General features: G+C 39.5%; 1 protein-coding gene across 2 annotated transcripts in view; it reads right to left on the bottom strand.

Annotated features, from left to right (window-relative positions):
* LOC311138462 (bis(5'-adenosyl)-triphosphatase-like) overlaps positions 1–25,324 on the bottom strand; it is a 341,753-nt gene that overhangs the window by 44,229 nt on the left and 272,200 nt on the right. The window contains exons 5-7 of one of the 2 annotated variants that reach the window (XM_084173146.1): positions 22,026–22,171; positions 20,751–20,780; positions 6,543–6,611 (exon numbers count right to left, since the gene is read on the bottom strand). In XM_084173146.1, the coding sequence (XP_084029272.1) occupies positions 6,543–6,611; positions 20,751–20,780; positions 22,026–22,171 (245 nt within the window). The remainder of the gene's footprint in view (positions 1–6,542; positions 6,612–20,750; positions 20,781–22,025; positions 22,172–25,324) is intronic. The other variant, XM_084173147.1, reaches the window with a different exon arrangement.

Genomic DNA, 25,324 nt, shown 5'->3' with positions numbered 1-25,324 from the left:
CTGCACTTCAGAACAATTGCTCATCATTTGCACAGGAAAGTGTGGGCCGTGTTCTGGATCTTTCTCCTTTATCTAAACTATCGGCGAAAACTCCTACTCCCCCCGGGATGGGAAAATGACAAATCTTGGCCCTTTAATAAAAATGTTAACTAGGTGAGTGTCAGAGAGATGGATAGTAGCCTGTCACAGCAGGCAAGAACATGAGGATCCATTGATATTTCTCATTACATGGCCCTATTCCCCCCTATGTTCCCTAATAACACTGCCACAAAATATGATGAATCACAGCCAAATAACAACGCAGAGACTCCCCTGAATATGATCGCTCTGTCTGGGTATCCTCACACACAGCAGAGGGGAGTGCCATCGATAAAGATCTAATGAGCAATGCTATCAAACAATATCAGGGTTGATAGGGCTAGCTGAGAGAGAGGCCCACTACATTTCATAGCCAGGCTACGTCAGCTGGCTGGCTCGTTTAAATAGAAAGGAGAGCGGAGAGGGGATTTATTGATTGGGAGGATAGATACTGGAATGAAAGATAATAATCGGGAAGCTAAATAAGTGAAATTCAGTCTCCAGGGCCCCTGAAAGACTTGTTGTCTTTGGAGTGACTAGGCACATAAGCAGAGCAGATACAAGGTGGGGTAATTTAAGAGCTGCTGTTTCCACCAGCAAGCGGCTAGAGACAGTAAAATAACTTGACTGCTTTCCCTTGCAATGTTCTCCCTAGCTGATCAGTGACAGTAGAAATACATATGACATATGACAAAACCAGATATAATGAGCAGTCATTATGCAACTGTGTAAATTATTAAATGATTTTAGAACATACTGTAGATCTAGTTGAAAAAGGCATTAGATAAATTGTATACAGTGAATCATTAAGAATCATTTATTTCCACCATCATTATCCAGGGGGCATATTCTAGCCTTGACCCCGAAGCAATCATCTTCTCATTTAATGTATTCAGTTCAGAGATGTGGTGAATATTCATGTTGCTCACCCCTCTTCCAATCAATAAGCCTGTATCAAACTCCTGTTCCTGCATCTGTTTCAGTGGCCACCACAAATAAGCAGAACCAAAATGGAAAACATTTACAGTAGCTGCCGATCAAAACCTACAAACTGCCTTCAAAACACTAGGTTCACAGCATCTCCTCCATCTGTCGGTCATTTCTCTTTTCCCTAGAGAACCTGCAGAGGCATATGAAAAAAACACACAAGGCCTAATTGGAGAAAATAACATCATTACAACTTATAATCACGAGCTGACATTGTTCCCCGCTAACAAGCGTGGTAGCGGCGTAATTTAGTTTCCACTGATCTCTGAGGTGGCTCAGAGCGAGAGCTGAGGAGAGGCATACCCTGGTGCCGTTTTCCACTGCTTTTTCCTCTGTAGCTCAGCTGGTAGAGCACGGCGCTTGTAACGCCAAGGTAGTGGGTTTCTATCCCCGGGACCACCCATACACAAAAAATGTATGCACGCATGACTGTAAGTCGCTTTGGATAAAAGCGTCTGCTAAATGGCATATTATTATTATTATTATTATTATTATTATTAAATAGCCATAAAGAGTGCACTTTCTCTCTCTCATCCAATAAGAGTGACTCGTGTCCACAGTGCCGGTGATCTTAATAGGACTGAAGAGGAGTATTGGGATTCTAACGACAAAGCGCTGTGGTTATTAACGCCAGCTCACGACTAGCTGCTACAGTACAGCTCTCAAGCTCCTGTGTTGAGATAGTGTTCCAGGCACTGAGAGTGAGTGAGTGCAGACTTCATTAAAGAAAGACCACACTTTTGATTCCAATTGTCATTTACATGTTCTGAGCACAAACACATACTCAATCAGCACTTAATCAGTTGGATGGGATGGATCAGGGTACAAGGACACAAACATTTGAGGCACCATTCAAAAGCTTGTGTTTGTCAACAACATGGCTTCCCATGTCAGAAACTGTTTTTAAAACATGCAATTTGCATACTTACAATTGGCAAGGATTTATGTTTAGGAAAATAGAAGAAATGCGGAATTGGAACCCATTAATGGGTTGTAGTTATACCAGGCTAAAAAGTTCACCATCTACATTTTGGGTCATGGTCACCGTGTACCTGCTGAAGTACAGTAGTTTTAAAGTGCACATTCCATGGGTCTAATTTGCAGTCCTTCATGTGCGTAGAACAATCATGAGAAAGATTAGCCTCTGTAGCTCAGCTGGTAGAGAATAGCGTTTGCAACGCCAGGATAGTGCGTTCAATTCCCGAGACTACCCATATGTAAAATGTATGCATGCATGACTAAGTCGCTTTGGATAAAAGTGTCTGCTAAATGCCATATATTATTATATTAGATAAAATCTGTGTTAAACGAATGCCAAATGTGATTCCATGTTTTTTTCCCCCTTGGCTGATTAAAAGGTCAAAGCACGTATTTTTGAAAAGCGCTGACCTTTAAAAGGTGTAATGAGTGGTGTCTGGGCAGAAGGCTGCTGAGGTGCAAATACACAATGCTTACCATGTTGTGGGGCAGGCATCTAACTCTCTACGCCTTTCAAACCTTTTCTCTGTCTTTCTCTCTCTCTCCATCTAACAAACTCTCAAAGCCCCCAGAGACTGTAGGCCATCACATTCATAGCTGTGATCTATTTTCAGTTAGTAGCTAATTGGGTGTTTGACATGATTCATTGTAAGTGTATAACTTGACCATTGATGAGCATTACCAAGGTCAAGTAGATTTTTATGGCTGGGATATTTCTACTCGCCCACTGTAATGATTATTACAGCATCATTCTCCACACAGTGAAATCCTTCACCTTTCCAATCATGTTCATCTGATATCCACTCTGACCTTTTGGAGCAAGTTATTTCAATGCAGGGCACGCTACGGCACATGTTGCTACTGCAGGCCACATTACAACAATATAATGTATCTTTGTTTATGTCTCTCTGTCTTTCACCATACTGCTGGGAAAGCATACGTGACTTGTTTCAGGAAACTAGGAGTATGTCGCGCGCCACTACTTCATAGGAGAGGCATTTGAACATAATTATTATTTATTTTATCAAAATTAGTTTTGTGGCAGAAATGCCTTCTGGAACATGTGAACTTTCATGTGCCTTAATAACAAAACTTGTATGCCATCTGTAAATACGAATACAATTGTTAAATTACGAGCCTAGTTGGTTTAGCCACGGAAAAAGACCGGAACCTTCCCACTAGCCATGATTGGCTGGACATGCCGAGAGATGAGTTTGGATTGGTTTGGCATGTAGCACGCTTCTGTCTATAACATGAGCTGCTCAGTATGTGTAGGTAATACTTTCTAATGCAGCTTTTTTGAAAGATCTCATGAAGAATTGCAAAAGTGTTGCTAATGCTCTCAGAGTTTTGAAATCAGTAGAATGCCCGGTGGAAGCAGAGTATGATAGCTAAGAATTTGGAGAAGATTTAGGCATTTGATTGCAAATATGCGGAGAGAGTCGAAAAGAGAACACACAGAAGGCTGTTGTTAAAACACCTGTCTCTGGATTACATCTTCAAACTAAGGGCAACCATGGCATCCGTGACAGAGAGGGTGAAGCGTTCATCCATGTATACGGGTAAGAAAGTCTAGCTAGCTACATTTTCAGATATTATACATTTCTAATTTTGTCCGTTTTCAATGCAAGTTAAAGTGTACTGTTAGCTAGCTAGCTAACGTTAGCTGGCTGGCTAGCTCACTAGCTAACGTTACGTGTATGATCTATGTAGTATTATTCGTATATTCCTATCTCAGAGCTATTTGCATTGCTAGTTATAGCCTAATGTTAGCTAGCTAGCTAACATTGAACATAGTTGGTTAGCTTTAGCTACCTGTAGATTCATGCAGGGTAGTAACATTATGAGTTGGGATTTTGGTTAATTGTTTAGCTAGCTAGCTATATGTCTAAACAAAAGACTCCACTATGCAACTAACCATTTCACTGTACTGTTTACACCTTCTGTATCCTGTGCATGTGACAAATAAACTTTGATTTTATTTGATATAGTGTGTGTTTACCAGAGATGGTAATGTGAAGAACAACATGACCCGCACCAAAGTCAAATTAGGATATAACGTTAGGCCAATGAGACAGTGTCCAAGTTCTAAGATTCTCCAGTAGAATTCCCTGCTTTTATTTTGTCACACTCACTACTGTAAGCTCTTTTCTGTCAATAGCTTGCCATTAACTTGTAAATAATGATCTTGTTATGAGTTTATTTTCCTGTAATAATGAATACAAATTAGCTAAAGTTAAGATGTTGTCAGCTATATGATATGGTCATTATTTGAACTGGCTAGCTAGCTAACTTAATGTTAGCTAGCCAGCTAATAAGCTAGAAACGAACCAAAACATTGTTTAGAAAGTTTATTTTAGTTGCCTGGTTTGCTAGATTGACATACTAAATTCATTTTTAAACGGCTGGGTTTATTGGTGTTAAAATACACCAATTATGGTATTTTGGACCACCAGGCTACTGATGTCATGCAGCCTGTCGTTTTTGTGTTTATACTTTTTCATAACGACAACGACAAGTTTGATGTCGGATGACAATAGAATGTTCATGTTGTCACTGTGACAACTGTCGATAGACATAGTATAAACAAGCATTTAGTCTTCAAATCTTTGGTTGTTTAGTACACTACCTTACTCACTCTCTTTACCACATGGCCTCATGTGAATCTTTAAAGAGATTGGTGGGGCAAAGACTTAAGAGGGTGTGAACGATGCTGAATAGGTGTAGACAAAGAAGAGCTCTCCTGTAGGTGTACCAAAACATTGAAGGGCCATTTTCTCAAAGGTGGGGTTACAAGTTTATCAACTTTCAAAGCAGAGTTACTTTCCCATTGTTCCTCAACTGTAGTGTATGATATACAATTTTCTAGCTCTGAGTCTCTACTTTTATCCAATGTAAAAAACATGATTTCAAATTTTGTTACATAAGACCGAATTGAGCCGGTTGCATATATAAATTGTAAAGATGTCAGATGAACTTGACAAAGTATGTTTTGTACAGTACACACTTTATAGTAGTGCATCTGCATGAAACTTTGTATAGCTACAGCATCTAGTTCGGTGAGAGACGAAGACAAAACCTAAGCATTTGCTGTTGTCTCCATTATGACTACTGACAAGCTCGTACATTCAAAGCACATGACAAAGAACATTCGTGAAAGAGAAGAGACAAAACAAGTCTAATATGCCATGACAGCTTTTTTTGGCAAGGTGACACTGCTAAGAAAATTGGAAATGGCAAGTGTTATATCAGAGAGAGAGCAAGAGAGAGAGCGAGAGCGAGCGAGAGCAAGAGAGAGGCTGCTGACTGTATCTCTTAGAGTGGTTGTCAGGCGTGGGGACAGGCTCTTTATGACCACGTTGCGTGAATCTACCGCGCCGTGTCACTTCGTCTAAATAAAGTGACAAATAAAATCACACTCCAGAGTCCCATCCCTTTCTCTGCAATGATAAACACCCCAGACTGTGGAGCCTCGGTGCCTGCCCCAAAGCCAGCCTTGTAGTGAACACGGCCACTGATTGACTATCTGGGGTAATTGGCCTAGTCACTGACATCAGAGACATCAACCAATCATTATGTAATGTCCTAATCAGAAATACAGCCAATCAGAGGCTGTGACTGGATGACGTGGGTCTGAAGTTAAGATTACATTGTATATTCACTACCCACGGTATCACACAAATAGAGATTGAAAACCCTGTGCTACATTTCTCACTAGTTTCACACTGTGAAGGAGGAAAGTGGTTAAACTATTATATTGCCTCTTAAATAGTCTTTATGAGAGAGTAAATGTGCACGGTTTGAGTTATAAAACACTTAACAGTGGTAAGGTATGGGGGGAGACAACACTGGGTGATTATTCATTGTGAAGCAAAATATCTCAGAGAAAAAATTTATAATTTGCAGCGTGTGACATCAACAATATAAATGGCATAGCTGCTTTCAAAATAACCCTTATGATCACATGCAAATTAAAAACAAACCTATTTGTATTTGGCTGGTGGGTCACAGATGTGGATGCGTTCTATTTCAGCCTCTGGCTCTTTAGGGAACTATAGTCAAGCTTGTTTTTATTAGATGTGGTTATTAGAATATGCATGTCAAACTTAGTCATTGATATTCATTTGGTGTGGCCTCTCTTTTTACAAATTTAAAATGTCACAGGGAAATTTAAATCACTATGAAAGGCATGTTCATTATTTGTGTATTGAAGTATTGTGGTTCATTGGTTTGGTGATTTTAGTTCCCGAAAAGGCCTCAGGGTGTATTGACGTTTGTTCAACCCCAGCTCTAACATGTTTAATTAAAGCTATTATTTTGAGCTACAGGTGAGCTAGTGCATTACTGAGAAATGTAAGAGAACTGTATGATAAAAACAACTCCTACCCTGGAGGAATTTAAACAGCCAGTGTGTCATATTGAATATCAATGTTTGGTCATAAGAACTCAAACCAATGTAGTGGGAAAGGCGAAATAACTTTTAAAACGCTCTACTTTACCTCATCATAGACATTGTCATTTCTCTCAAAGTCACCTGCCTTCCTGGGGAGGACGTGCACGTGAACATGCTGAAAAGACACAATGAGATATTATGTTATTCACTCATCCAGAGAGACATACATACTATGCTGTGCCAGGTACTCTTGTAACAGACTGAACTGACAACAGCCCTATCCAGAGACATCTTTCATTAATTCACAACCTGGTGGTGAGGCAACGCTGTAAATCACAGGAGGGTTACAGTACATTCCGCCAAGCGTACCACCTGTATACCACCGAGACTCCTTAATTTTATGCTTTTAAAACTTAAATTGACTTTGTCAGACATCCTTTTCTGTTCCCCCTTGCCTCGTGCTGTCACAAGCTTGGCCATCTGCACAGTTAGTTTCCAACTTGCAGCTTTCCTTGGGTGCTTATTAGTGTGGTAATGTCGCAGAACAACTGCTACGTATTTACGTAGAAGAAGAAAAAACACACACATTAAAACAGGAAAGATAATTAGACGATGCAAACATTTATCTTACACTATGCAAATCTGCAACAAAGTTTTACGGAGTAAAAAAAAGTCATTAGCTAGTGATAACATAATGAAGGACAAGTAGAGAACGAGAGACTCCTCTGAAATGAAAGACAACACGCTCAAACTGAAGAAACAATGTCCTCATGATGCTAATGTCCCCAGCACTTACGTATGCTTGAGTTTTAATCAGCAATCCACTTGGTTCTAGATTGCTGAAAGTTTGCATACTTCAAATAATGCAAATAAATCCACTAAAATGGCAGACTACAACTAGATGTTAGTTAAATGAATAGTTCAGCAGCAGTGTTCCTAACACAACAACCACATGAGGAATTAATGGAGTAAGTCCTGTATAATAAAGTGGCAAAGTTGTACATGTCATTTTGTATATTGTCTCAGTTGATTAGTTCCTTTGTCTTGTCATGAAGCAAACCCTGGTATATATAATTATTATGTCTCTAAGTAAAACAGAATAAATCAATATGAAAAATGAAAGACACAGTTACAATTAACATGACAGTAAGCCACATTCACAGGGAATAGGCTTACCTCCGACATTATTTCAGAGATGGTATTAAACACATTTTGCAAATTGTCATAGTGCATTTTGCAAATTGTCAACAGTCTTTGTGTTTCTGCCACTGGCATTGTGGGAGAACAGCACATCATCGCGTTTGTATAAGCATCAACGTGAATAGAGAAAGTGTACTGTCAAGGCTATTCAGATGTAAGAAATCACTCCCACACAAAGCAGCCTCTTGGACCTTCTGAATACTTGTGACAGTTCTTTAGAGTACACAGCTCTTACTTAACAAGAGCATTCTCAGAAGTATCTTCAAAACAGTTTGATTAGCTTACAGAACACAAATGACAACACATCCTGTGTTTGTTAGGATCATGTAAGCACAGACTGTCAACTTTGTACATGATAAATAAAATCAATGACATGAGGCAAACTGTCTTATTCTTTTCTGGCTCGGAACATCTCACTTATCTCATCATTCTCAGAGTTGACAGCACATTAAGGAACTAAACTGACAGGGGAAATTAACTGACAAACACAACTGATATCCAACTTTAAAGCTGCAATATGTAACTTTTTGGGAGTTATAGATCTGTCATTGTCATTGAAAGCAAGTCTAAGAAGCGGTAGTTCTGTTCTATGTGCACTTTTCTATGCATGGCACTCTTAAGTTTTGTTTTTTGTGTCTTTTACTTTCGGTTTTGTACACCAGCTTCAAACAGCTGAAAATACAATATTTTTGGTTATGGAAAATATATTTCACAGTGGTTTAGATGGTACAATGATTCTCTACACTATACTTGCTTGTTTTGTCACATAAACTGAAATTAGCCAAACTATTCGAATTTTAGCAACCAGGAAATGTCGGAGCGATTTCTGCATAGTGCACCTTTAAGAGTTCTATATCATGAACTTTGGCTACTCAGCAAAGCTGTGTATAAAATATCAAGAAGGGCCATTTGAACTCTGGGGCTCACTTTTATCTACAGGTCCTAACCTCAAACAGCATTTTAAAACAGCCACATGCACTCCGATGTGAATTAAGTCAAAACAACTTCAAGGAGGTTGGTACATTTGTAGTTTGAGCAAAACAACACACTGAAGTACTAAAAGATGACAGTTTCTGTCTCTTGCTCTGTACTAGCAGTACATTTGTGTTGTGAACCTAGTGGATGGGGTGAGACAGGCAGTTGTGACTGCTTCTAAATTTTCTCAGTGCCAAAACCTCATCAGTATCGATACTCACAAAACACAAGACAACAATATCATCAGCTGTCAGCCAGCCAGTTTATCAGGGGGTCTGTGCAGTGCAATACACTCATCTAGAGCATAATAACCTAATTGCTGGCTTTTATTCATTTATCATTACTCGGCTATGATAAACAGCACAGGCTGTGTGAATAAGTGTTTATAAATGCTACAAACAAGATAACATGTTTTGAGGCCTCCGCTTTGTTGCCACATTTTCTATTTAATGAGTCGATTTGCATAATGTCTGCATTATTAAATCTGCCTACCTTGAGGTAAACCTTGAAGAGAAGTCGGCGGCAGCGGTATTCATCAAAAATACATTTTAAACAGTGCTTAGTGAGGTAGGCAGAGGCCGGCATACAGGAAGTGTGCAAAAGCCTGCATGCCAGAAATGTGAAGGGTGGGATGGGAGATCATAGACCCTGACTGACTGCAGAATGTGTGGGGTGAGTTTCAGACAGTTTGATGCCCACATGCTCAGCAAGCGGTCACTCTGCATGGGCTCAATATGTCTCCCCTCATAAGACACGGCAGCTGTCATGCCTGGCCTTGACTGGGATTCACACTGGTAAAGGAATTAGAACCTGCAAGGTAGTGGAAGTCTGACTTCCTGGATTAGATTTACAGCAGCAGTGTCACTAGCTCTGAAATGGGGGAGTTGGGGGCTCTACAATATCACTATTTGAAAGTGTATTTATGCAGGAACAAAGCAAAGCACACAGTAAGTGGAACCAATATTTCCTTATACCCCAACTAATATAGGACTATACCTATCTTAATAAAGCTAATAGAAAACAATTCCATCTTAGTCCCACTCACAGTATATCTGTTCTGTCTCATTGCCTCCCTGATTAGACACATGCAGATACTGGGGGTCAAAGTTCAATGTCATCCCCTCCAACGTCCCCTCATCAGTCTCTGGATACTTCGTTATGCTTTATTTTCCATCCATAATTGGTCACCATACCCTGTTCAAAGAACTCACACACAGCACAGGCCTACTCATTTAGAACGTCCTTCATACAGAGCTGTATGATAGTTTGTATGTGCTACGTTCTGAGAGGTATGTAAAGTTTCTCCAAACATAATAAAAACATATGTCTTTTAATTAGTTTCTGACTGCAGAGACACATGTGCAAATGGCTATAGAGCGTTTTTTTTGTTTAGGTGAAATCTAGTCAGACAGGCAGACAAATTTATTTTGTCACAAACAGCTGTGTTCCCATTAAGGCAGGGGGTGCAGGAGCCACCGTTGCTCCAAGCAGGAGCTACTAATTAGAGGAAGAGAGGAAGATCTGTCCCACCATTCTTTGCTTCCACCGCCAAACCACCTCTCGCTAAAAAACAACAGCCAGCAATTTACAGGAAGATTCATCTTGCTTTGTGTTTGATCGGTCCCCTTTGCTTTGCACTTCAACGCAGTTTCAATGCATATGCTCTCAATTTCTCTCTCTATAAAGGGCTCATACACACTCAAACGTGCCACCATCAAGATTAATGAGTCGAATGCTAACATTGGAATAAGCCATTATGTTTGCAAAGTCCATTGTCATGCCTCTGCTAGGAGCCCTGTGTAAAAGGTGGTGTGTTTGACTACGGCTCAGCCTGAATGTGATGTGTTGTGACTGCTAGCATGAGGGTTAGTCACCAGCCCCAAGACACAGCATAACCTCTGTATTTTACTACTACATAGTCTTTACTGAACCATGGCAAATTGCCGTCTTAAAATATGTTACACTGTAAATATCAGGTATTTTTAATCATGGTCGAATTACTGACCGGGGGGACCCATTGATTTTGTTAGTCACTCTCACTCAGATATCATATTAAAAACTACAAACATTTCTCTCCACCCTATCGCAAAATGTGTAGAATTGCAAGAAATTAGTTATAAAATTGCAAAATATTCTCTCCGCCCCATGGCAAAATGTGTAGAATTGCAGCAAACTTGCTTTAAAACTGCAACATGTTTTCTACGCCCAGGGCTCTAAATTAACAATTTTCATTGATAGCACTGGTGCTCCAATATTAAAAAAGTTAGGAGCACTGTTACAGGAGGGGGTCACAGTTCCGGAGCGACCCACTAGGTGTCATCCTCCGACAACCTTAGGCACCTCCTCACTCACAGTCTGGACTAATCATTATCATTTTGGTGTCACCTGTGTCTACCTGTTCACCTGTGTATTTATGCCCTCACTTCCCTGTGTTCCCTTGCTCGGTTTCTCTGCTAGTTTCTCGATGCCAAACAGTACTAATCAGTGTCTGATCGCGAGACGTATGTACAGGTACTTGAGAAGTGTTCTCCCTGTTTCATTGTTGTTTTCAGTCATAGTTAGTATTTCGTATGTTTGCTGTCAGCCTGTTTATGGAGACCAATTTGCTCCTCTATTTTATCGTGACAAGTCCGTTATTTTGTCTCCTGGTTTTGGGACCACCAGTGAAGATCCTTGTTTCACCATCTCTGCCTACTGCCTACTGTCTATCCTGCACCGCACCTGGGTCACACCTCACACCAACCCTTACAGAGCACAAAATAAAAATAATTCTAGCTACTTCTGAAGCACGCTGTGCCCTGGAAACTAATATGTAACCCTGTAAATACATTTGTTTATTATAAAAAGTTTAAATGTTGATAGAAATACCTGTCATTGAAATTAAAAAATCATTTCTGGAATATTAGGTTTCTACATGATGTAAAAGCACTATTTTCCTATTGAGATGCATTCCATAGAAAACTGTACACATCAAGTTTGTGATGACCACATGAATCAGTCATTCATCCATTGCTATGATCATTGATCTCCTGAATAAGCTATCCCTTTTTCCTTTCTTCTGTGCCCCCAAATGTTTGGATATACTGGTAAAGTTCAGGTTGTTAGCTAGCTAGCTAATGAGGTAACAAACATGACTGAACAAGGTGTAAAACAAATGGTTAACTACCTGTGAATAGTTTTATAACGGCCCACGACATGGTTTACGATTGTAAAATGCAGCCCCCCAAGAAGGAAACATTGCGCAGGTAATATGGGTTGGATCTTTTGAACTGTTTGGGCTAGAAACAAACAATTTTCGCTGCATAAATGGCGTAAGCATGATGCTAATGAATCGGTGTTCGGGAAACAATGGTATAGACATCTTACATTTACATTATAGCGAAGCCTTATCATTACAACAATTAATACAAAAATGTAAAAAACGTTTTTTGCACAGGTGCTCCCAAATTAAAACTGCAGGTCAGACAGCAAAATATTTCACATATATGCCACCAAATTGGTCGCACTTTAGAGACCTGTCTACACCCCCATGGCAAAATATATTTTAAAAAATCGCTTAGGGCCAGCTCTGACTGCATGTCAGTGGGTACGCAGACCCGCGAGCCACTGTGGCCCCTCATGATGAGTTCAGATTTTTGGTGGCCCCCACCCCTATCAAAGTTGCACAACCCTGCTTTAGAGTGAGGTCCTACTTTGTGAGGTACCATACTAACATTAATTGCGGGTGTGTTGAAAGGTATTCAACACCTACTGCATTGTTAAACAGTTGCAATCAGCCATATGTGGCAGTAACAAATGGCCTACTCTGCCATTCTAGGATCACCTGAAGCCCTAATTAACCCAGAACCATGTGGCAGTGATCTGTTTTGAAGTTGGCTGGGTCATTGGTCAAGCCCTTAGGTTATCTCGTCAGCATGCCCCCCCATACACATCAACAGTGAGAGTGCTGCCTGTACAGAATGCAAATGACTGATAGGAATATAGCCATTTAGCAAAAACAGGACCTCTGCAACTGTCAATCAAATAATGAGAATCAACCTCCCCGGTTCATCCGGTTCTTTCATAAACAATGACTGTGCCATCAAACCAGCACACAACCCGGCTTCACTGGTTATATTGTTAATATTTCTACATTTCAGCACATTCTCCTTTGTTTTCATACAGCAATGTAGATATCATGGCCCTTCTCCGTGCACACACACAGCAACAAACATGTACCAAACAGAGCCGTCCACATGATGAATAACTATAATCACCCCTACATTTTCCATAAAATGAAAATAAACTCAATTCCATCATTCTAATACAAAGATTTGTCTTCTGTCTTTGTGAAACTCCTGGCACAGAGTTTATAAAAGTGCATTTGCCTCCATAGACTGCCTCTCTCTTATTCAATCAAAGAGTCATTTTTTATTGCCAGCGTGAGAGCACATGACTGCAATAATCCAGTTGATAAATGGAGGTGGGGCAGCACTGTAGCCAGTGTGCTTGGTGCACCAGATAATATGTTCTCATAAAGGGACCAGGCAGGCCTCTAATTCAGATTTACTGCATGTTCAAAATTACTGGATAAAATATGTAGATTATTTCAGTGGGTTAAGGAACAGTGATAGAACAACTTTTCTTTATTACTGCCTTTTGTTCATGGCTGAGAGCTTCCCTGTTGCGTTTCCCAGTGATGGCACTCACTGACAATGAGAGAATATTTGATGCAGGCGATTTCACGATAATCCAAAAGCCAACCTTCCCTTCGGTTTGAATCTAATTGAAGATAGCAAAAAATACATTGCTATTTGACCTTGTTTGTATTGACAGACAAAAAAACAATTTAATCTCAAACAATCACAGGATGAAAAATTGGTTTTGTGAAAAATGGATGGCAAAGCTTTGTTTCTCTGGGGGTGTAGTATGACCACCATCTTCTCTCCACACACTAGTTGGGTTTTGGGGGCATTCTCTAGATCAGATCAAATCTGGCTTCAAAATGGCCTGACTGCAGGACTTTGCATTCATTTATTATTCATGCAGAGTATTTTAAAGTTGATTTAGAAACTGGTCAGGCTAAAAGACAGCTGGCCCAGGGGCACATTTGAAACCCTGACCTGTTAGAAAAAACACCCAAAACAGCAACTGTGCCCAAGAACAGACATCTCATGTCATCGTTATTCAAATTAGAGAAAGAGGAAAATAATCAATAGTATAGGACAAGTAAGAAAGGCCATCCTTTAAGCAGGTAGAGTAGGTTATGTGGAGTGTTGTTGGTGAGGTGATGCTGTGTGTTCAGCAGTCCCATTAGCAGATAGACTGTGAATCTGGTGTAGGGTTGGGCTGGAGAGGATAGATGTTTCTAGCGTGCAGCGTGAGGCTAATGAGCATGAAGAAGACAAGGCGGGTGTAAAAACAACATTAACGGCGCAGACAACAAGAAGCAATGGAAAACAACAGCCTCCAGAACCATCTATTACAGATGTAGAATCTTAATTTGAGCCAGTTTGCTACAACAGGAAATTAATCCTGCAGCAACAGGAAATGTGAATTATTATGTGGATTATAATTCATGGACATTTCTTTAGGGTAGCAAAACATTTCGTACGGGAATATCAAGTCTGAAATTTCAAAGTGGAAATTACAAACTTCAGAAGCCTATTTAAACCTGAAATACATAAATTCTCGTGCAACAGGGTGATCAAATTAAGATCCTACATCGCTATGTGATGGTGAATTCTAGTGCTCTATTTTGCTTTCTAAAGGTAATTACTTGAATTTATAGTAAGCGTTGATAGTGAGCGGAAATGACAAAAGAAAACAGAATTTTAGAAGTAGTAATAAAGGAGGCTGTCTCTTATTGGCTGAAGGCCTTCTGAGTATAGAGAAGATATGCTTTCTGTCCGAGTTGGATTACAACAAAACAAAGTGGTTTGGATAAGTTTTAAGGTTAATCGATATTTCAGGGCAATAACATGGATGGTGTATAAAGCAGATACTTCAACAATGGGCTCAGTCAATATGAGTTCCTCCATTCAATCAGACAGCATGAAGCTTCTGAGGAGTCGGCTCACCTACTGTTGAAAAGTGGTCCGAGCTGTTCTGAAAGCTAACCTTTACTTTTAAAAGGCACACCAAATATGCTATGACAGAGGGACCACCCCTACCACCCTCCTAAAGGCACCCCACCTGAGAGGGGCCGCTAAGCACGCCTGTCTGCCTGTCTGACATTTCTCAGGTTCACATGAAATTAACATTATCCACCACAATACTCCCAATACAGATAAGAAATCCTAAGAGCCGTAATGCCTGATTGAGCCTATATATGATGTGATGTGAGATAACAAACCTCAATGACCTGCTTGTTCCACACATGCCTAGACAACCCATACAGAATATTAAACAGATAAATCAAAACCACTACTGGCCTATTACAGTAAATAACAGCATACATTTATGTGTTTGAGGCTGTCTTTCCTCCTCTGCCAGAAAAATGAAAAGGCTTTTGACTTTAAATGCGCTTCTTAGGTGATTAAACATTTCAATGGCGGAGGCATTATCTAGGGAACCGGGTGCCATTTGAAGAGGATGTAACACTTATTCAAAGACCTCTTCAAATAAGTACCTTTGTTCTCAGGCAAATTCCTTGGATGCCCATTCAAATCTTTAGTGTGCAGAAGCTGCCAGAGCAGGTTGGGAATGTGCTGTGTTTCTGATGATGGTTTCGTCTGAGGATTCGTGACTTTTTCACATCTCAGTGGCACTTTATTTCACGGTAGAGAAATGGCCAGGTATTTACTTAAGTAATCACATGGTAAAAAGTGACCCGTTTCAGGAAGCTAGGCGTATGTCGCACGTCACTACTTCACAGGAGAGGCATTTGAACGAAAACAATTTTATTTGATCAAAATTCGTTTTTTGGGCATTTGGCTCTGGGATTAGAACCAGCGACCTTTCGGTTACTGGCACAACGCTCTTAACCACTAACGCTTTTTAATAAATTATATAAATGCAAAAGTGTTGCTACTGCTCTCAACAACATTGCTGCCCTGAATTTAGCAGGCGCTATTGACAAAGATCAGTGGAAAAAAGTTGTTATGGACTACTTTCTGCACACGGTCAGTGTAAACCGAGTGACTTGACACAATGCGTACAAAAAGTTAAAGGTGTTCTAGTCTGCCATGAAGCATACATCTATGTATACGGGTAAAAGTGTAGCTATATTTTCAGATATTATATGGTTTTTTAGTCAGAAAGTCGTTTTCATTGCAAGTTAAAGCGTACTGTTAGCTAGCTAGCGAACGTTAGCTTGCTGGCTCGCTAACGATACATGTATGATCTGTGTAGTAATATTATTTGTATCTCAGAAAACCATTTGCATTGCTAGTTATAGCCTAATGTTAGCTAGCTAGTTAATATTGAACCTGGTTACTACAGCATTTAATGCATGGTGGCTAGCTATGACACTCAGTTTGTATTGCTAGTAGTATGGGTTGGTATTATGGTTCATTGTTTAGCTAGCTAGCTATCAAGCTACATGTCTAAACAAAAGACTCTACTTCACCAGATGATTACACGACCCATCAAGTTAGCCAGGAGTGTCTGGGGGTGATTACGGCCATATACTGTATTTCATGAACATGTGTACATGTCTAGACAATAGTGACCCATCCACTTAGCTAGATGTGACTGGGGGGTGGTTATAGCATTTCTTTCACATGACCCATCAATTTAGACAAGTGTGTCTGGTAGGGGTGTGTTTACATAGCCATACTCGTATTCGTAATCGTATCCGTAAATTGACAGTTGATAGTCGGATCGGATGATACTCATGATCGGAGTGTTTAAGTGTTTTAATATGCCTAAATAGATGTTGGCAAAATACCTCCCTGCAAGTTCTCACTGAAAGAAAGCTGCAGATTAGAAGCAGCGTGCGGAGGGCTTTGTGTGTGTGTGTGTCTGTGTGTCCTCAATTTAGATATTATGCACATTGATAGCTTGATAGCAAACATCCTCGCCATGTGATTTATCATAGTAGCAGGCAGCAGCAATCTAAATGATCAGACCGAAAACATGCGAGGAAAAGTGATCGGGTGAAATGATGAAGCGAGTGGCCAGAGAAATACAGTTTCACTCTATCCAATCAGAGCAACAGGATCAAGCACAGCCCACCCTTTTCTTTACAGACAGGCAAACTAGCCAGTTGAGTTATTTAGACCACGCACATGACTGACTCAAAGACAGTACAGTATGGTTTAGAAACTCTGTGACTGACACATGACAAACATGTTTGCTGCCACCTGAAAAAAAAACGATACCAGAGATGGTAATGTGAAGAACAACATGACCTGTACCAAAGTCAGATTAGGATATAGGCCAAGGTCTAGATAAAGTGTATTTTTACCTGTTTTTCCTTATTGTAGGCTACTCCTTTCACCACTTTTAGTCTTGAAATATTTGGTTGTTTACTACACTACCTTACTCACTCTGTTTAGCACATGGCCTCACATGTGAATCGTTAAAGAGATGGGTGGGGCTAAGACTTAAGAGGGTGTGAATGATGCTGAATAGGTGTAGACAAAGAAGAGCTCTCCAGTAGGTGTTCCAAAACATTCAAGGGCCATTTTCTCAAAAGTGGGGTTACAAGTTTATCAACTTTCAAAGTAGAATGACTTTCCCATTGTTCCTCAACTGCAGTGTATGATATACAATTTTCTAGCTCTGAGTCTATACTTTTATCCAATGTAAAAAACAACATTTCAAATTTTGCTACATAAAACCGAATCGAGGCAGTCGGTCACAAATGGTAATTACACTATAAATTATCTAACACAGTATGCACTAATGTGTTATGAAATATACTGGAAATATTTAATAAAAACATACCAGAAATACACAAGGCTGAGACTAATTCAAATTATTTGTATATTTTCTTTCTAATAGTACCATAATCATTGTTTCAAATAATGCCATTTCAAAGTATATCAAATAAATGAAAGGGGATGCAAATGATGGGGGTGGTAGGTATGGAATTATCAAATCAATGCACATAAAGCAACTCCTTACACCCTTGTGTATTCATAGTTTTTTTCAAAACCCTAACATGAGCTATATTTCAGTATATTTCAGTATTCTTGAATATATTCTGCAAATATTGACTTTCATCTCTATGATTAAAACACGTCCACACATTCATTGCCTTAATGTCCTCTGCTCAAATTACACCATTAACATTTCAATATTCCTCCACAGTTCAGGCCAAAGACTTCTCTCATGGCAACTGCCATAAATGTATAATTAAGCTTGTGTTCCATATGCAATACGAAATCAGTGTGTGGGCTTTGGGAATAACAGTTAACATATGCACTAAGGTGATACGTATAAAAAGAGGAGGGTACAAACTTGTTCAAATACAGTTTGTCTCTGAACAAATACACTGCAGCATAGAATGTTGCATTGTGCATTCATAGTCTATAACATTTAAATGTTTGAGATATGAGGTATGTATCACAACAGATTATAAACTTCAGAACTATGATTGCCCAACAAGCTAATAAAAACCAAAGCAATTATACAATTAATCTCAAAGTGACCAATAACGTAAAAATGTATGCTAAATGCATTCAGACCCCTTTCGTTTTTCCACATTTTGTTGCGTTACAGCCTTATTCTGAAATTGATTTTTTTATTATTCTCATCAATCTACACACAATACCCCATAATGACAAAGTGAAAACAGGTTTTTAGAAATGTTTGCTAATTTATAAAAAAAAAAGAAAAAAAATAGAAATACCTTATTTACAGTTGAAGTCGGAAGTTTACATACATCTTAGCCAAATACATTTAAACTCACTTTTTCACAATCCTGACATTTAATCCTATTAAAAATTCCCTCTCTTGGGTCAGTTAAGATCACCACTTTATTTTAAGAATGTGAAATGTCAGAATAATAGTAGAGAGAATAATTTATTTCAGCTTTTATTTCTTTCATCACATTCCCATTGGGTCAGAGGTTTACATACACTCAACTAGTATTTGGTAGCATTGCCTTTAAATTGTTTAACTTGGGTCAAACGTTTCGGGTAGCCTTCCACAAGCTTCCCACAATAAGTTGGGTGAATTTTATAATATAATAATAATATGCCATTTAGCAGACGCTTTTATCCAAAGCGACTTACAGTCATGCGTGCATACATTTTTTTTGTGTATGGGTGGTCCCGGGGATCGAACCCACTACCTTGGCGTTACAAGCGCCGTGCTCTACCAGCTGAGCTACAGAGGACCACAATTTTGGCCCATTCCTCCTGACAGAGCTGGTGTAACTGAGTCACATTTGTAGGCCTCTTGTTCGCACATGCTTTTTCAGTTCTGCCCACAAATTGTCTATAGGATTGAGGTCAGGGCTTTGTGATGGCCACTCCAATACCTTGACTTTGTTGTCCTTAAGCCATTTTGCCACAAATTTGGAAGTATGCTTGGGGTCATTGTCCATTTGGAAGCCCCATTTGCGACCAAGCTTTAACTTCTTGACTGATGTCTTGAGATGTTGCTTCAATATATCCACATAATTTTCCATCCTCATGATGCCATCAATTTTTTGAAGTGCACCAGTCCCTCCTGCAGCAAAGCACGCCCACAGCATGATCAAATCAAATCAAATTGTATTTGCCTAGTTGAGGTAGTTGAGGTTAATATGTACATGTGGGTAGAGTTAAAGTGACTATGCATAGATAATTAACAGAGTAGCAGCAGCGTAAAAAGATGATGCTGCCACCCCCGTGCTTCACGGTTGGGATGGTGTTCTTCGGCTTGCAAGCGACCCCCTTTTTCCTCCAAACATAACGATGGTCATTATGGCCAAACAGTTCTATTTTTGTTTCATCAGACCAGAGGACATTTCTCCAAAAAGAACGATCTCTGTCCCCATGTGCAGTTGCAAACCGTAGTCTGGCTTTTTTATGGCGGTTTTGGAGCAGTGGCTTCTTCCTTGCTGAGCGGCCTTTCAGGTTATGTCGATATAGGACTTGTTTTACTGTGGATATAGATATTTTTGTACCTGTTTCCTCCAGCATCTTCACAAGGTCCTTTGCTGTTGTTCTGGGATTGATTTGCACTTTTCGCATCAAAGTACGTTCATCTCTAGGAGACAGAACGCGTCTCCTTCCTGAGCGGTATGACGACTGCGTGGTCCCATGGTGTTTATACTTGCATACTATTGTTTGTACAGATGAACGTGGTACCTTCAGGGGTTTGGAAATTGCTCCCAAGGATGAACCAGACTTGTGGAGGTCTACCAATTTTTTTCTGAGGTCTTGGCTGATTTCTTTTGATTTTCCCATGACGTCAAGCAAAGAGGCACTGAGTTTGAAGGTAGGCCTTGAAATACATCCACAGGTACACCTCTAATTGACTCAAATGATGTCAATTAGCCTATCAGAAGCTCCTAAAGCCATGACATCATTTTCTAAGCTGTTTAAAGGTACAGTCAACTTAGTGTATGTAAACTTCTGACCCACTGGAATTGTGATACAGTGAATTATAAGTGAAATAATCTGTCTGTAAACAATTGTTGGAAAAATGACTTGTGTCATGCACAAAGTAGATGTCCTAACCGACTTGCAACTGTAAATGTGATATTTCAGTATTTTATTTTTAATACGTTAGCAAAAATTTATAAAAACCTGTTTTTGCTTTGTTATTATGGGGTATTGTGTGTAGATAGATGAGGTGAAAAAACTATGTAATCCATTCTAGAATAAGGCTGTAACGTAACAAAATGTGGAAAAAGTAAAGGGGTCTGAATACTTTCTGAATGCACTGTATATTATTATATCTCACTACAGATAAAGAGTAGGAAGAGTAAGGGAAGAATGTTTTTCTAAACTACTGTCAGTGCTGGAGGCAAGGGTAGGATCCCCCGACACCGTTCACCCCCTTTAGAGTGGCAGCCCCCATAGCCCCTGAGTCTCAGCGCATGTCATTCCATCTTCCCCCACAATAATATACACAATGCATTTTAAAATAGATCACTGAATAATTTACATATGCCAAGAGTTTGGGACCGGCAAATGAAATACAATGATTATTTAATAGCATATAACTGTTGCCGAGGCCTCATGATAAATTTAAAGGGAGTGCATTATTAAGTCCTCACCTTCACAGTTTGTCCGGCTTCAGGGCCATCCTGGTGGGAACAGAACGAGATCATTAGGAACGGTAGAGAATTCAGGAATACCTACGTTAATAATTCAACAGGATTTTAATTTCAGATTAATCGTGGCAGCACCTCCCCATCGCCACGTGAATCTCAAAAGTTTTTAATTTGTTTATTTTGTCTTCTTTCTGTCCTTCGGCATCGAGCTATATTCTCGCTTTAGTGTCACGCTCTGTCACATGAAAGCTGTGTGTGGAAATAGTTTGTATTTGGCAAGTTGACTGGTTCAATAGAGTTAAGTTAAAGCACATTACAGACTGCATACCTCTAATGCATTTTCCACTATAGGGAATTGAGGACACAAATATCTAAGAGCAATGAGAGACCTCAAAGGAACATCTGTATGACAAAAATGTATTTGGTGACAAAGTCTGCATAATGACGTAAGGTTTATGCAAGTCTATGGAGTAATTAATTTTAACATCTCCTTTCTCAGGTTTGTGGTGTGTGATTTTGTTTGTCGTGTGGCGCTCAATGCAGAATACAGCAGCCCTCCTGCGGAGAGTGTTGCTTGATACAGTGCCTCACTTTTATGACTCTAACCTCGGAGCTGTCACAACTAATCTCACATCATCACTTCTCTAGACCCCTCAAGTCAAAGAAAATGATATCCCTGTAAACATTATTCCCTGCTTTTTTCAAACACATGAAATTATTTTCTGTGTAGGGCCACCAAGCAAGTTAGGTGATATTTTAACATTACCATATAATATATATATCACAAGTTATGCAGAATGACGGAGCCTGTGAAATGATAGGCTGCCTGCCTGTCAGACCCTGCCTGTTCCAGTAGGTGGGGTTCTTCTGTTGGCTCTCGGTGCAACTTTCCTGAGTTATGCCTCTTATTCCAATGCAGATCTACAGTCTCTCTCTCTCTCTCTCTCTCTCTCTCTCTCTCTCTCTCTCTCTCTCTCTCTCTCTCTCTCTCTCTCTCTCTCTCTCTCTCTCTATATATATATATATATATATATATATATATATATATATATATATATATTATATATATATATATATATATATATATAGATATATGGCCCACAATGATTCATTATTCAAAATAATTTTGAGCTTGAATAGTAATAAACACTTTCTTCTGTCTGATATGGACCAGAAATGAACAACGGAAGAAACATAAACAAAGGGATGTAGATTTGGAATTAGGATTCAGCCCTAAGATGTAATTCTGGATACCAACGGTAGTGTGTACAGTATTACCTGTATGGCGATGGTGAGGGAGGAAGCCTGGAAGTGTTTCTCCACCAGGTCAGCCACTCTCTGGGTAGTGGTGAAGAGGTCAGCCACCTCATCAGGACGCAAGTCTCGGAAACGCTCAACGGGCCGCAGAGGACACACCAACACATCTGAGAGACAGGCTGGTTAAGGAAACCACAGACTGCGAGAGAGGTAAGGGAACACAGTCAGAGGGATACGATATCAACAACACAGTGCATTGATAGCAACATTGATAGACAGGGAGATTGAAAGACAACTGGGAAAAGAGAGAAGGCATAATCCTAATTGAGACACAAGTGTGTTATTTGAAATCTTACATTGTGTTGTTGATGCTATTGCCTTCTTAAGCTGAGTCAAATAAACTCAATTGAGATGGTTTATATGGGAGTTTTGTACAATTTGTTCAACAAGGTAACTTGATATGTTTTTTCAGTATAGCTAGTTTCCAAAGGATAATGTGAAATAAAACAGAGCTTTATAGAGGTGTGATTGCTGTCCGTACCTCTGCTTTGTTCCTCTAAAAGGCAGGCAGTACAACTAAAGTGTTTTTGTAATTATCAAGCTCTATTCATTATGTTCTACATTTAAGACAAAGTCTTTGTATAGTATGAATACCAAAAATGAAACAACACTTATCATGAGGACACTTATCATCTAGATAGCAATAAAACAATTGTGATTATTTTCAACACCAAAATTATAAACTATCGTTGTGTTAGTCATGTCCTTATGGAAATAACATTGTTCTCATATAGTGAAAAAACACCATAGTTTTTACCAAAAATGGTGTTTCATCTAGCCATGCAAAGCATACATTTAGACTTGGACATAATAACAGTGGAGAAACACTCTCTTGGTTGTGAAAGGAGCTATATGAAACATAAACAACCAATACTCATACAAACAAACTTAACAAAAAGTGGGCAGAACAATGACATTTTAGACGATTCTGTGCTTCCAACTTTGTGGCAACAGTTTGGGAAAGGCCCTTTCCTGTTTCAGCATGACAACTGCCCCCGTGCACAAAGCGAGGTCCATACAGAAATGGTTTGTCAAGATCGGCGTGGAAGAAATTGACTGGCCTGCATACAGCCCTGACGTCAACCCCATCGAACCCCTTTGAGATGAATTGGAACACCGACTGCGAGCCAGGCCTAATCGCCCAACATCAGTGCCTGACCTCACTAATGCTCTTGTGGCTGAATGGAAGTCCCTGCAGCAATGTTCCAACATCTAGTGGAAAGCCTTCCCAGAAGAGGGGAGGCTGTTATAGCAGCAAAGGGGGGACCAACTCCATATTAATGCCCATGATTTTGGAATGAGATGTTCGACGAGCAGGTGTCCACATACTTTTGGTCATGTAGTGTATGTACAAGCCATTTACAAACCCATTATAAAGTCCCTATTAAATAGGAAAGGCAAGGGGATTGAAAGCGGACTCATTTATTATCAGTATTCTGGCTTTGAAGTAAATCAAAGAGAGAAAACTGCCATGTTCATACCTCTCACAACCTAAGTGCGAGAGGAAGTTTTGTCAGGGACCAAAAATGATCAATTTCAGCTGAGTTATAAAGGTCATGAAACATATTTCACAGAAAGTCTCACAATCCACACATCTCAGTGCAATTGCACACTGAAAAGTAATCAAGCTTTGTTACTAAAGCGAGACGTGTTGATGACAGGTGGAAGGACTTTGAGAGCAAATGTCCAAAGGCTGAAGGACATTCTTCCCTCAGACTCGGGTCATTGGATCAATAACAGTGTTCTGACAACACTACCCGGGAAACAGTTCTCTGAGAAACAGGAGCCAACAATTAAGGAGAGATCGAGGGAAAATAACAACAACAAGAAAAAAAGCTAAACACTCTGAAATGCATCTTGGATTGTTCCTTTCGCAAAATTAAAAATGGGAAACTTAAGATAGGACAGTGTGTAACAGACTTACATGACAGAGACCAAAACCAGGAACATAGGATTCATGATGTATGTTAGTTTCTTGCTTAAAAATAACTTTCAAATAAGCAATCAAAAGATAATCATTTTGGATCAAATGTTGTTATTGCTCCTATGTCTCGCCCCTTGGATTCAAATCACTTTGCTGCCAGACATGTCTTGATTACTAGCATCAAGTAATCAAAAATGATTTCCATATTCTATTGCACTGTGGCAGATATCATTTGTAGAGACAGACAGCAGAGTTGAATCTAAATGAAAGTCAAGCGTAGCAATCAACTATACCAAATATACTTTAATATGAAGTACTGGACCATTATGAAACATCAAGAGTTGTCACAGTGACTTCATGTGCAGGCCAGATTTATGAGAAAAAAAAACATCTAAAGTATTGAATCGCTGATGCGAAAAAGATTCAAAAACTTGTCCACAGGCAATAGAAATGAAAGAGACATCCTAGTCCAATACCCAACATAAAACAGCATCCTGTAGCGTTTGGAGAGGATGATTACATCTTTGCGTTTCACGGCATAATGGCTGTGTCTGGGCGCCATTTATCTCACGAGTCAGAAACAGCAGCACAAATGATCAGTTTGCTCCCCTTTTCTTGTGCAGCACACTGGAATGAAATCAGATATCATAAAAAGGTTGATGACATCCACACCTCATTCACTCAGCCTACTGAGTCCACAGAACTACCCTACACCTTAACCTCTTTCTCCCCTCTGACTTCAAGATGGCCCACCTCAAGAAACCAACACTTGACCCCTCTGAAGTAAAAAACTATAGACCAGTATCTAAATCCTTGAATTATGATCCAAATCATGGCTATATGTCTTAGTACAAATGTACATCTATGTACACCTCATTGCAATCTGCCAGGCAATGATTTAACCTGATTTCTGAAATAAAGTTTGTAGGGAAAATAAAAGTCAAAATATCCCATCTTTACAGTTTATAAAGAAGATAGGTAGAAGTATAGAGTAAGAAATAATAGAGTATACTTATTTTTCTAGATTGAGTTATCCTCTCTTTTCCAAAGACCAACAACACAACCTGGAAGTCAGAGTAAAGGTGTAAACCGCTTTAAAATTGCGTTCACAGCGGCACAGTGAATTAATTCCAGGGATAACACTCCATAGTTCCCAGGTTCGATCCCCGTTTGTGACTACCAACAAAATAAGGTAAAACTATGTTTGTACAATAAATGTCTAATAAATAAATTGTAATGTGATTTCAAATACTTGCCATATGTGCATCTACATGGATTGTTTTAAAATTAACTTCCTCAACAGCAAGATAACACATGAAAAAAACATCAATGGACT

Source organism: Coregonus lavaretus (assembly GCF_964263955.1).
Source record: "Coregonus lavaretus genome assembly, chromosome: 12".
Taxonomy (NCBI): Eukaryota; Metazoa; Chordata; class Actinopteri; order Salmoniformes; family Salmonidae; genus Coregonus; species Coregonus lavaretus.
The sequence above is the reverse complement of the archived record's forward strand: the minus strand, read 5'-3'. Positions and strand labels throughout refer to the sequence as shown.